At 36.9% G+C, this 12,801-nt stretch overlaps 1 protein-coding gene across 1 annotated transcript; it reads left to right on the forward strand.

Annotated features, from left to right (window-relative positions):
* The first annotated feature begins 4,519 nt into the window (after nucleotides 1-4,519).
* On the forward strand, nucleotides 4,520-12,350 carry LOC111811475 (ABC transporter B family member 2-like). The gene is made up of 12 exons (XM_023698339.1): nucleotides 4,520-4,922; nucleotides 6,153-6,207; nucleotides 6,291-6,466; nucleotides 7,435-7,635; nucleotides 8,428-8,687; nucleotides 8,797-9,337; nucleotides 9,410-9,786; nucleotides 9,917-10,332; nucleotides 10,410-10,651; nucleotides 10,742-10,989; nucleotides 11,081-11,493; nucleotides 11,595-12,350. The coding sequence occupies exons 1-12, from the start codon at nucleotides 4,635-4,637 to the stop codon at nucleotides 12,140-12,142; spliced, it is 3,765 nt and encodes a 1,254-aa protein (XP_023554107.1). The 5' UTR covers nucleotides 4,520-4,634; the 3' UTR covers nucleotides 12,143-12,350.
* The last annotated feature ends 451 nt before the right edge of the window (nucleotides 12,351-12,801 follow it).

A 12,801-nucleotide genomic window follows, 5' to 3' on the forward strand; every position in this document is an offset into this window, starting at 1 on the left:
TTTTTTTTTTTTTTTTTTTTTCATATTTATTTTTGTTCTCATCCACAGCTGCACATTATTTTTTATTTTTTTATTTTAGACTATAATAAATAAATAAATAAATAAATTCTTATTATTATTATTTTAATTTTTGAACCACATATAATAAAAGCGCCCTTTATTAACCATACATAAGCATACACGTGGAAGAGACATTTCTTATGTCATTTTGATATCAAATCTTTATTATACATAAGCATACATAAGCATACACGTGGAGGAGTTTTAAATTTTTTTTGTAATTAATAGATTACTAAATTTAAAAAATTGTTTAATATGTCTGTAAACTTTCAATTTTATGTTAATAGGTCTTAACTTAATCATTTTTTTTTTAATTATAATTTATTTTTTCTTAAAAAAAAATAAATGTTTAAATGTAATGAAACATTCCTATTATATATATTTTAAAATCGTGAGGCTAACGGCGGTACGTAACGGGCCAAAACGGACAATATCTGCTAGCGGTGAGCTTGGGCTGTTACAAATGGTATTAGAGTCAGACACTGAGCGGTGTGCTAGAGAGGTTAGGGGTGAATTGTGAGATCCCACGTTGGTTGGAGAGATGAATGAAGCATTGAGTATGAAAACATCTCCCTGTTAGACGCGTTTTAAAACCATGAGGCTGATGGCGATACGTAACGACCCAAAGTGGACAATATCTGCTGGCGGTGAGCTTTAACTGTTACGTTAAAGGCATTTGTGACACTTGAGTAAAGGAAGAGTATATGAATGACCCAAAACTACATTTGAATGAAAGCGATTATGAGAATAGGATGACCTGTTTATTTAAAGCAATTTGAACTCTCGTTCTCATTTTAAACGTACGTGATTACGACATAGATATTTCATCGACAATTCCATAAACTTTGAAAGCATAGTTTTGTTCTATTTTAAAAAAGAAAAGAGAAACAAAAATACACTTTCATGGAAACTCTAACATTAAACTATCTTGACCCGCCTTCATGGGCCATTGAGCGTTGTAATAAAGACAATTTGGTTCGAAACGACCTAACAAATATTACACCTTTTTAGACCTTTCTTCGCAAATTATGTTTTGTTTTTTTTGTCCCGACTTCTAAAAAAGTCAACAGTATGCAAGTGGCGTTTTAAATCTCTAATTTTTTTTGTTCGATAGTATATACCATATGTAACAGTCCAAGTCTACCACTAGCAGATATTGTCCTCTTTGGATTTTCCCTTTCGAGCTTCCGCTCAAGGTTTTTAAAACGTCTCTGCTAGGAGAGGTTTTCACACCCTTTTAAAGAATGCTTCGTTCCCCTCTCCACCTGATGTGGGATCTCACAATGGGCGGTGTGTCAGCGAGGACGCTGGACACCAAAGAGGGGTATACTGTGAGATCCCACATCAATTGGAGAGGGAAACGAGTGCCAACGAGGAAGTTGGGTCTCGAAGGGGACAGGGGTAGATTGTGAGATGCCACATTGGTTAGAGAGGGGAATGAAACATTCTTTATAAGAGTGTGGAAACGTCTCTCTAGCAGATGCATTTTAAAACCTTGAGGGGAAGCCCAAAAGGAAAAGCCTAAAGCTTGGGCTATTACGCTATATGTTTTGTTGCAACGTCCTATGTTCAAGATTCAGATAAGGATTCGAGATTTGAATTTGGCATCTAATGACCCTGACATTCCCCTACAACATGGTCACGTCACTTACTTTTTGCTTCCAAGAGTGAAGACTATTTCTACGACCAATACGAGTTCTTTATAAAGGTGTAGAAACCTCTCTCTAGCAGATGTGTTTTAAAATCATAAGGATGACGACGATACGAGTCAAAGTGGACAATATTACTAGCAGTGGGCTTTGGCTATTACAAATGGTACCACAGTCAGTCACCGAGCGTGTCCCCCAAGGTAGTTTGTGGGATCACATGAAACATTTCTTATAAGAGTGTGAAACCCTCTCCTTAGCAGACACATTTTAAAATTATGAGGCTGACGGCGATATGTAACAAGCCAAAATGGACAATATCTACTAACGATGGGCTTGAGTTATTACAAATGATATCAGAGCTAGTCGTTGGGTAGTGTGCCAATGAGGACGCTGGCTCCAAAAGGGGTGGATTGTGAGATGCCATAAACTATTTCTTATAAAAGTGTAGAAACCTCTCCTGAGCAGACGCGTTTTACAACTGTGAGACTACCAACGATACGTAACATGCCAAAGCGGACAATATCTACTAGCGGTGGGCTTGAGTTGTTACAATTAATGTATCTCTCCTCTGCTCGAGCGTCACACGTTAGGTCCAAACGATTTTTCCAATCCAATTCGTGTACATCCCTACAAATCTGGTATGATTCGACGAAATTGATAGTTCATGCAAAAACACGTAATTATCTTATCAAGGTTAACGATAAAACCGAATCTTTTCTATATTTTCAAAAACCAAATTAAACACAAACAAATTTCATACGAAACTTTAAGATTAAAATCAATTCGTTGCCGAGTCGGCTCCTATGCTGCTAGCTATGTCCTGCTTGGTCCCTCGACACGGTGGAGGTTCCGTAGCGTGTCATGAGCATTGGGCTAAGGGGCGGTTGACTCGATCACAAAGGTAAGTAGTGATTCACAATGATACACACATAGCATGTCGAAAAGTGGGTTCAATTGTAATAACGACATAAATGAAGGACCTTGTTGAAATTATTATATACCTAATTATTGTGGGTTCAATTGTAATAATAGCATAAATGAAGGACCTTGTTTTAATTATTATACACCTAATTATTGTTCCCCTCCCCACACATCTTTAATTTTCACTTTCTGTTTCATAATTTCCTTTTTTATTTTTTTATTATTTTTTTTTATTTTTTTCAGTTTTTAATTTTGGAAATATTCACTAACCCAACCGCACACACTTCTTTAATGAATACTTTTAAAATTATATTTTTAAATAAATAAAAATTTAATATTTTTTTAAATTCAATGTAAATATTAATTTATTAGTCATTAATTCGTTTTAATTACTGATTAATTTAGATGCTAATAGATTCTAATTATAGTAATTAGTGTGTTATTCGTTTTCTTTTTTAACTAATATTTTTTTTAATCAGGAGTGTTCATATGACCTTATAATCTGACCAATTCAGTCTACTCGACCCAAATCATAAATATTAGACTGGGTTTCGATTTACGAGTTGATATTTCTCTAGTCAGATCAACCCGATCTTGCTCTACTTTTTTAAAAAATCAAGCATATTTAACATTTGTAATCGATATCAGTAATACAGTGTGATTTTATGAGATTTTAATTATTAATGTAACATGTATTGTGAACTCTATTTGGGTTGCTCGGGTCACCAAATTTCGAGCTGACCCAAAAGAATTTTAACCCAACCCAACCCGTGTACACCTCTAATTTTTATAATATTTTTGTTTAGAACGTTAGGTCTAAAATGATCTCAATTAAACTGTACCTAGACGTGCCCATCATTTCAAAATTAGCAGCTCGACATGTAATAAAACATTAAAATAATTTCAAATAATAATAGTAATAATAATAATAATAATAAATAAATAAAGCATTAAAAAAAATCTATCTACGTCTCGAATTATTTGATTTACAAATGAGAATAAAATTTAATAATTTACTGCAGAATTAATTTATAAAAACCGTCGATTAATTTTGAAAAAATTATATATATATATATTTTTTAAATATACCCTTTAAACTTTTTTTAGTATTAACATTTTTTTACCTTTATAAAAAAAATTCAAAAAAATTATTACCGTTAATATATAGAAATGAAAACCGTCTATCGACGCTTCATATTCAGATTAAGGGTATTTTTTAAACACTTTTAATAATTAAAGAGTATTTTAGAAATTATTTTAAAAATTTAAGGATATTTTTGAAATAAATAATTAACTTTTTTCATCGGCATTTTTTTTAAAAAAATTATTATTATTATTATTATTATTTCATCAACCATAGTAATTTTAAGACAAAGTGCAAAGTTCAAAAGTATCCTTTAAAATTAATTGAACCGAAAAAGAAATCAAATTCACATTTTCGTCGTTACCGAACTCGAACCCACGAAGAACAAAAACTAAACAAACACAATCTCAAATAACGTCACTGAATAATCAATTTCTGATATGAATCAAGAGACATCAATTATACAATATACTATGATATCAAATGATACGTGGAAATCACTACCAGGGGAGTAAGATTCGGATTAAATCTTGCTTGTGGAGTGATTCGAATCTCAAACAATGTTCTTGCCTTGAGATATTCAATCAACAAGGTAATTCGAATCTTACTCTCCTTGTAATGATTCCTTATCATATCAATTTCTCTCTCTCAAACCTCCAACCTCCAACCTGACGAGCGATCGAGATTATTATCGACAACAATTCAACAAATAAACCGAACCGAACCGAACCGACCCAAAAAGTTAAGCCAACATTTATAACAAAAACCTGCCCATCACAAGACATAGGAGCTCACAAAAGGGCTCTTTAGTGCATTTAACATAGCCCTCCAACTCCCCTCTCCCTATCCACCTCCCACCACCTCTTATAATACCTACACCCTCTTACACTCCCTCCATTGTTGCAGAGATCTGAAAGACAATGAGAAGCCATGGATCATCACCATGTTCGTACGAGGAGGAGGCCATGGACAAGGAGGATGAACACAAAGTGAAGAAGAAGAAGAAGGAACACCAAAACAAAGTTGCTTTTTATAAGCTTTTTGCTTTTGCTGATTGTTATGATTATTTTCTCATGGCTTTTGGTTCCATTGGAGCTTGTCTTCATGGTGCTTCTGTTCCTGTCTTCTTCATCTTCTTTGGGAAGCTTATTAATATCATTGGTATGGCTTATCTCTTCCCCGAAGAAGCTGCTCCAAAGGTTGCCAAGGTACGCTTGTTTCATAATCATTTTAGTTTCTTTAAGGAACTGGTCCGTGAAAATAGTGTTTATAAGCTTAAATTTGAAAACCCAGAAGCTAAAAACTCGGAATAAGAGTTTAACTGGGTATTATTGAAAATCCTGGATAATAGTTTAATTGGGTACCACGAGGTAACGAAATAAGGAAAGGGGTCGGTGGAAATAGTGTTTATAAGCTTAAATTTGAAAACCCAGAAGCTAAAAACTCGGAATAAGAGTTTAACTGGGTATTATTGAAAATCCGGGATAATAGTTTAATTAGGTACCACGAGGTAACGAAATAAGGAAATGGGTCGGTGGAAATAGTGTTTATAAGCTTAAATTTGAAAACCCATAAGCTAAAAACTTGGAATAAGAGTTTAACTGGGTATTGTTGAAAATCCGGGATAATAGTTTACTTGGGTATCACGAGGTAATGAAATAAGGAAACGGGTCGGTGGAAATAATATTTATAAGTTTAAATTTGAAAATCCAGAAGCTAAAAACTCGGAAATAGTTTAACTAGGTATTATTGAAAATCCGGGGTAATAATATAATTGGGTACCAGGAGGTAACGAAATAAGGAAACGGGTCGGTGGAAATAATATTTATAAACTTAGATTTGAAAACCCAGAAACTAAAAACTCGGAATAATAGTTTAACAGGTATCATTGAAAATTCGGGATAACTATTTGTTTTTGAAACTGTGAGATCCCACATCAGTTGGGGAGGAGAACGAAACATTTTTTATGAGGGTGTGGAAGTCGCTCACTAACAGACACTTTTTAAAAATCTTGAGAGGATACCGAGAAGTGAAAGACCAAAGAAGACAATATCTACTAGCGGTAGACTTGAGCTGCTATATTACAGAAACAACGTAACAAAACAAGGAAACTGAATAAGTGGAAATAACATTTACAAGCTTAAATTTAAAAACCCAGAAACTAAAAACCTTGAATTGTAGTTTAACGGGCACTACGTAAAATCCGGGATAATAGTTCAGCAGGGTATCACTAATCATTTTCTAAAATACATTTCTGAATACACTCGTTTGATAATCATCTTTCTTTTTCAAACAATCGTTAAGTGAAAATGACATTTATAAGCTTAAATTAAAAAACCCAGAAAGATAATAGTTTAACACGACACTATTGACCTGGTCAATGCATTATATTCTCGAGTAATCGAGGCTAATTTTTTATTATTTTTTTTATTTTGCAGTACTCTTTGGATTTTTTATATCTAAGTGTGGCTATACTATTCTCATCATGGGCAGGTATGTTAATTTTTTTTTAATTAAAATTAAATTAAAAAATGGTTTAAAATTTAAAAAATAAAATAAAAAATTGGTAAATACAGAGGTGGCTTGTTGGATGCACAGTGGAGAGAGACAAGCAGCCAAAATGAGAATGGCTTATTTAAGATCAATGTTGAGTCAAGACATTAGCCTCTTTGACACTGAAGCTTCAACTGGTGAAGTCATTGCTGCTATTACAAGTGATATTGTTGTTGTTCAAGACGCCATTTCCGAGAAGGTACCTCGACAATCTCTCGTTTTTAATGTTACCCGACCTCGACCCACCATGCATCGTTCTTAAACGAGCTTCGAAATACTTGAACTTTTTATTAACGTTTCAAAATGAAAATCATTTAGAATATCAGACGGAAATCGAGACATGGAACATTGATGACCTAAAAGAGTGTGACTATCCAAATTGGTATAAAAGTATAATTGAAACTAATTTTTGACGGGTATTTTTAATAATTTAATAATGATATATATATATATATATATATATTAATAAAAATTTAATGCAATTAGAGATGGATGGTAGTGAATTTATATTTGACATAAAAGAATCTGACATTTCCTTTCTATAATGGTTTGATAAACGAGTGTGGAGTAAATGCAATGGTTGAGAACATTAAATAAGTCGCGGCTGCGTTGGTAAGGCTGCTCATTCATTCTCAGTTTTGTGACTTTTATTCCCAAATTAATCTAAACCCTTTTGAAAAAATCAATTTTAGTTGTTTATGTATTCATTTCTTGTACGATTATTGTTGTAACCCATCCATTAATGATGGGTCTTCAGTGTTTATTGTGTTCTTATGAGATAATTTAGATTTTGAGATGCGAAGAAATTAAACTGCTGATTCTTGAATTTGGAACTGAGATTTAATTTTTATGTGTTGTTCTTAGCATTAGAATTGTTGGGTTTTGTTTTGATCTCTGTACTCCGTTGTTTTTATCTTGAACGAATGAGTTGCGGTTAAGGTGTTTGATGAAATGCCTGAAAGAGTTAGTGGGTTCTACAGGTGGGGAACTTTTTGCACTAGCTGATTCTTGATTTGAATACTAAGATTTAAGTATGATGTGTTGTTCTTAGCATTAGAATTGTGAAGTTTTGTTTTGATCTCTTTACTCTGTTTTTTTTATCTTGAACGAATGAGTTGCGGTTAAGGTGTTTGATGAAATGCCTGATAGAGTTGTTGGGTTTTGCAGGTGGGGAACTTTTTGCACTATATAAGCCGGTTTATATCAGGGTTTATCATTGGATTTGTGAGGGTATGGCAAATCAGTCTTGTCACATTATCTATTGTTCCCTTGATTGCACTTGCTGGTGGTCTCTATGCCTTTGTCACCATTGGACTTATTGCCAAAATAAGAAAATCCTATGTCAAGGCTGGTGAGATTGCTGAAGAGGTTAGAACTTTCTCTGATCTACTCATCTAGACATTGTTTCGATTATATGTACGTTAACTCGTTGGCTTAAACTTTTGAATGATCAATAACATATGTAAAAGTTTAAACCTTATTATTTACCTTATGTTTTGTGAGATCCCACATCGGTTGGGGAGGAGAACGAAACATTCTTTATTAGGATGTGTAAACCTCTCCCTAGCAAACACGTTTTAAATAAAAACCTTAAGGGAAAGTCCAAAGAGGAAAATATCTGCTAGCGGTGGGCTTGGGCCGTTACAAATGGTATTAAAGCCAGGCATCGGGCGATGTGCCCGCGAGGAGGCTGAGTCCCAAAGGGGGGTTGACATGAGGCGATGTGCCAGCTAGGATGTTGGGCCCCGAAGGGGGGTGGATTGTGAGATCCCACATCAGTGAGGGAGGAGAACAAAACATTCTTCATAAGAGTGTGGAAACATCTCCCTAACAGACACATTTTAAAAACCTTGAGAGAAAGCCCAAAGAGGACAACATCTGCTAGCGGTTGGCTTGGGCCGTTACACATTTAATGTCAATCAGGAAAGCAAATGAGTTATAGTTGCCTTAAATTATATATAGGAAACTTAAATATGTTAACTAGTAAATGGTAAGCAGCATTTTTTTTCGCCAATTCGAACATACAATGGGTAAAGCATCAATTTTCATTCTAAAAGTCGATGATTCAATTCGAGTGGAAACAAATCCACCTTTTCTTTGCTTAATTAGCTGTATATTGTAGCTCTCTTCATCCCTTTTCTTCTGTTTTTGTCCTCTCAGATTCTAGGAAATGTTAGAACAGTTCAAGCATTTGCTGGGGAAGAAAGGGCTGTAGGATTATACAAAGGAGCTCTCAGGAATACCTACAAGTATGGTAGAAAAGCAGGGCTGGCTAAGGGACTTGGCCTGGGGTCCATGCATTGTGTTCTTTTCTTGTCATGGGCTCTGCTAGTTTGGTTTACCAGCATTGTTGTTCATAAGGGTATTGCCAATGGCGGAGACTCCTTCACCACAATGCTTAATGTTGTCATTTCTGGCCTGTAAGTCTTTCATCTTATCTCAAAATGAGTGCTACGTAATTCTAGTGAGCTGGTAATCCAAGCTTCATGCTAATGGTTGCACTTATTATTAATGGTTACATTGCTTCAGGTCACTTGGGCAGGCTGCACCGGATATTTCTGCCTTCGTTCGAGCAAAGGCAGCAGCGTATCCTATTTTTCAGATGATAGAAAGAAACACAGTTAGCAAAAGCAGCTCCAAAATTGGTCGGAAACTAAACAAGCTCGACGGTCATATTCAATTCAAGGATGTCAGTTTCAGCTATCCTTCTCGTTCGGATGTAATTATATTTAATAAGTTATCTCTCGATATTCCTGCGGGCAAGATTGTAGCTCTTGTGGGAGGAAGTGGGTCAGGAAAGAGCACGGTCATATCTTTGATCGAACGGTTCTATGAACCGATTTCTGGAGAGATTCTACTAGATGGTAATAACATCAAGGAGCTGGATCTCAAGTGGCTTAGGCAGCAAATTGGTCTGGTCAATCAAGAGCCTGCCCTCTTTGCTACGAGCATTAGGGAGAACATTCTATATGGAAAAGACGATGCTACGCTCGAGGACATCACACGTGCAGCGAAACTTTCTGAGGCGTTATCGTTTATAAACAATCTCCCTGAAAGATTTGAAACTCAGGTAATATTATCCATCTCTGAGAAATAACGATGAGAATTTGAGTTGAAAATAATATTAGATGTGTTGTTCTAGGTTGGTGAAAGAGGGGTCCAATTATCTGGAGGACAAAAGCAAAGGATTGCAATATCTCGTGCAATCGTTAAAAATCCATCGATCCTGCTGTTGGATGAGGCAACCAGCGCACTAGATGCAGAATCCGAGAAGAGTGTTCAAGAAGCACTCGATCGTGTCATGGTTGGTCGAACGACTGTAGTGGTCGCTCATCGTCTATCTACCATAAGGAATGCAGATGTGATTGCTGTCGTTCAAGAGGGGAAGATAGTTGAAACTGGAAGCCATGATGAGCTCATTTCAAACCCGGACAGTGTTTATGCATCACTTGTACAGTTTCAAGAAACGGCATCTCTGCAACGCCATCCTTCGATTGGACAGTTGGGTCGACCACCAAGGTATTTCACTCTCATTTTAGCCTACCATACAACAATAATCGACAAATTCAAGTTCGTTTCATCGTTTTACATGAATCAATGAGTTTCTCAAATGCTTCTTGTTTAACTGTTTTCGAATATGGCCTTGTAGTATAAAGTACTCGCGAGAATTATCTCGCACAACAACAAGCTTTGGTGCGAGTTTTCGCTCTGAGAAAGAATCTCTGGGACGGATTGGAGTCGATGGAATGGAAATGGAGAAACCGAAGCATATTTCAGCAAAAAGACTTTACTCCATGGTCGGACCGGATTGGATGTATGGAGTCGTTGGCGTCATTGGAGCGTTCGTTACTGGATCCCAGATGCCCCTTTTTGCTCTTGGGGTCTCTCAGGCTCTTGTTGCTTTTTATATGGACTGGAATACAACTCAACATGAGATCAAGAAGATTTCATTGCTTTTCTGTGGTGGTGCAGTTTTAACCGTCATTTTTCATGCAGTCGAGCATCTCTGTTTCGGAATTATGGGAGAGCGACTCACTCTTCGAGTTCGAGAAAAGATGTTCCACGGTATACTGCAATCTGAACACATATTTTGAGCGACTCATGAAACTTGTTTTCTCTGAGCAACTTTTGGTTTTTTGCAGCTATGTTGAGAAACGAGATAGGATGGTTCGATGATATAGACAACACGAGTGCTATGCTTTCGTCACGCCTAGAAACCGATGCAACTTTGTTACGAACTATAGTTGTCGACCGCTCGACAATTCTTCTGCAGAATCTAGCTTTGGTCGTTGCATCGTTCATCATTGCGTTCATATTGAATTGGAGAATCACTTTAGTTGTCCTGGCTACTTATCCATTGATCATTAGCGGTCACATTAGCGAGGTTTTCTATCACGACTTCTCTAAGTTGCTTATTTCGTTCCCCGAAATTTCGAATATTTCCTCATGAAACTGCATTTTCCATGTGTTTTAGAAACTTTTTATGCAAGGCTATGGTGGAAATTTGAGTAAAGCATACCTGAAAGCCAATACACTGGCCGGTGAGGCAGTTGGCAATATTAGAACTGTTGCTGCATTTTGTTCCGAGGAGAAGGTCCTCGATCTATATGCTAAGGAGCTTGTTGAGCCCTCGAGACGTTCACTTAAACGTGGACAGATCGCTGGCATATTCTACGGTGTCTCGCAGTTCTTCATCTTTTCATCTTATGGTTTGGCCTTGTGGTATGTGATTTAAGAACATGTTTGAATTAAACAGAATTAATTTTACTATTGCCTCAACTACATCGCCCGGTTCGGTATGTGATTTATGCAGGTACGGTTCGGTCTTGATGGGACAGGGACTTGCTAGCTTCAAATCTATTATGAAAGCATTCATGGTTTTGATAGTAACAGCATTAGCAATGGGTGAGACTTTGGCACTAGCCCCTGACCTTTTAAAGGGAAATCAGATGGTGGCATCAGTGTTCGAGGTGATGGATCGACAAACAGAGGTGTCGGGCGATGTCGGTGAAGAGCTAAATGTCGTGGAGGGTACCATTGAGCTGAAGAACGTCGAGTTCAGCTATCCATCAAGACCAGATGTTTTGATCTTCAAAGATTTCAATCTTAAAGTGAGATCAGGCAAGAGTATAGCCTTAGTTGGGCAAAGCGGCTCAGGGAAAAGCTCTGTTTTAGCCCTTATACTGCGTTTTTACGATCCGATAGCTGGGAGGGTGATGATTGACGGTAAGTTTCTCTCTCGAGACGTTTTGACTATTTCGATCTATGAGAATAGATCAGGCTATCTATCAATAGACGTTCTGATTCATGAAAGAATTGACTTGCAGGAAGAGATATAAAAAAACTGAAGGTCAAATCTCTGAGAAAGCACATAGGCCTCGTCCAACAAGAACCGGCTCTTTTCGCCACATCGATTTACGAGAACATTCTTTACGGGAAAGAAGGAGCTTCCGAAGCCGAAGTATTCGAAGCAGCAAAGCTCGCCAACGCGCATACCTTCATCAGTGCTCTCCCTGAAGGCTACTCAACAAAAGTCGGTGAAAGAGGGATCCAACTCTCGGGTGGGCAACGACAGAGGATAGCCATTGCACGAGCAGTCCTGAAGAACCCAGAAATCCTACTACTCGACGAAGCCACGAGCGCTCTCGACGTCGAATCGGAACGCGTGGTTCAACAAGCCTTAGATAGACTGATGAAGCACAGAACAACTGTGGTGGTTGCTCACAGGCTTTCCACCATTAAAAATTGCGACCAAATCTCAGTGATCCAAGATGGTAAGATAGTAGAACAAGGGACTCATTCGAGCCTTTGTGAGAACAAGAATGGAGCTTATTACAAGTTGATCAACATCCAACAACAGCAACAACGACAGTGAAGAACCAGACATCCATGTTACATAGGACAACCAAACAAGTCATGTTAAAACATTTTCTATTGGGTGCTTAATATTTAGTTTTTATTTTACTCTCTCATAGTTATTTATTTATTTATTGAACATTTGTTTCCACATTATGTACATTGAAGTGCTTGTTTATCTCTGATAATAAAGGATAATACATAATAGAGAATGGCTTCAAACACTATACATTTGGCAATTACTTTATATATCTATTGTCCCATGTTAGGGAAATGTGGACTCAAAATGTATATTTTGGTTATATACATTTGTAAGTTTATTTAAACACGATGGTTGGAGAGGGGAATGAAACATTCTTTACAAGGGTGTGAAATCTTTCTTTAGAAGATGCGTTTTTAAAACCTTGAGGGGAAACTCGAAAGGGAAAACCCAAAGAAGACAATATTTGCTAGTGATGAGCCTGTGCGTTTTCAAATGGTATCAGGTTAGACATCAGGCGGTGTGTCAGCGAGGACCTTGAGCCTCAAAAGGGGGTGGTGTGCAAGTGGGTACGTTGGGACCTGAAGGGGGGGTAGATTGTGAGATCTCACATCGATTCGAGAGAAAAACGAGTGCCAACGAGGACACTAAGTTCCGAAGGGGGGTGGATTGAGAGATCCCACATCGATTTGAGAGAA

Source organism: Cucurbita pepo, chromosome LG15, assembly GCF_002806865.2.
Source record: "Cucurbita pepo subsp. pepo cultivar mu-cu-16 chromosome LG15, ASM280686v2, whole genome shotgun sequence".
Taxonomy (NCBI): domain Eukaryota; kingdom Viridiplantae; phylum Streptophyta; class Magnoliopsida; order Cucurbitales; family Cucurbitaceae; genus Cucurbita; species Cucurbita pepo.

Excerpts from the sequence above, each read along its gene's own strand:
- LOC111811475 (XM_023698339.1), top strand. The coding sequence starts at position 4,635 with ATGAGAAGCCATGGATCATCACCATGTTCGTACGAGGAGGAGGCCATG. Across the intron at positions 4,923-6,152 it reads CTGCTCCAAAGGTTGCCAAG|TACTCTTTGGATTTTTTATA; the intron begins GTACGCTTGTTT and ends TTTATTTTGCAG. Across the intron at positions 10,652-10,741 it reads TTAGCGGTCACATTAGCGAG|AAACTTTTTATGCAAGGCTA; the intron begins GTTTTCTATCAC and ends CATGTGTTTTAG.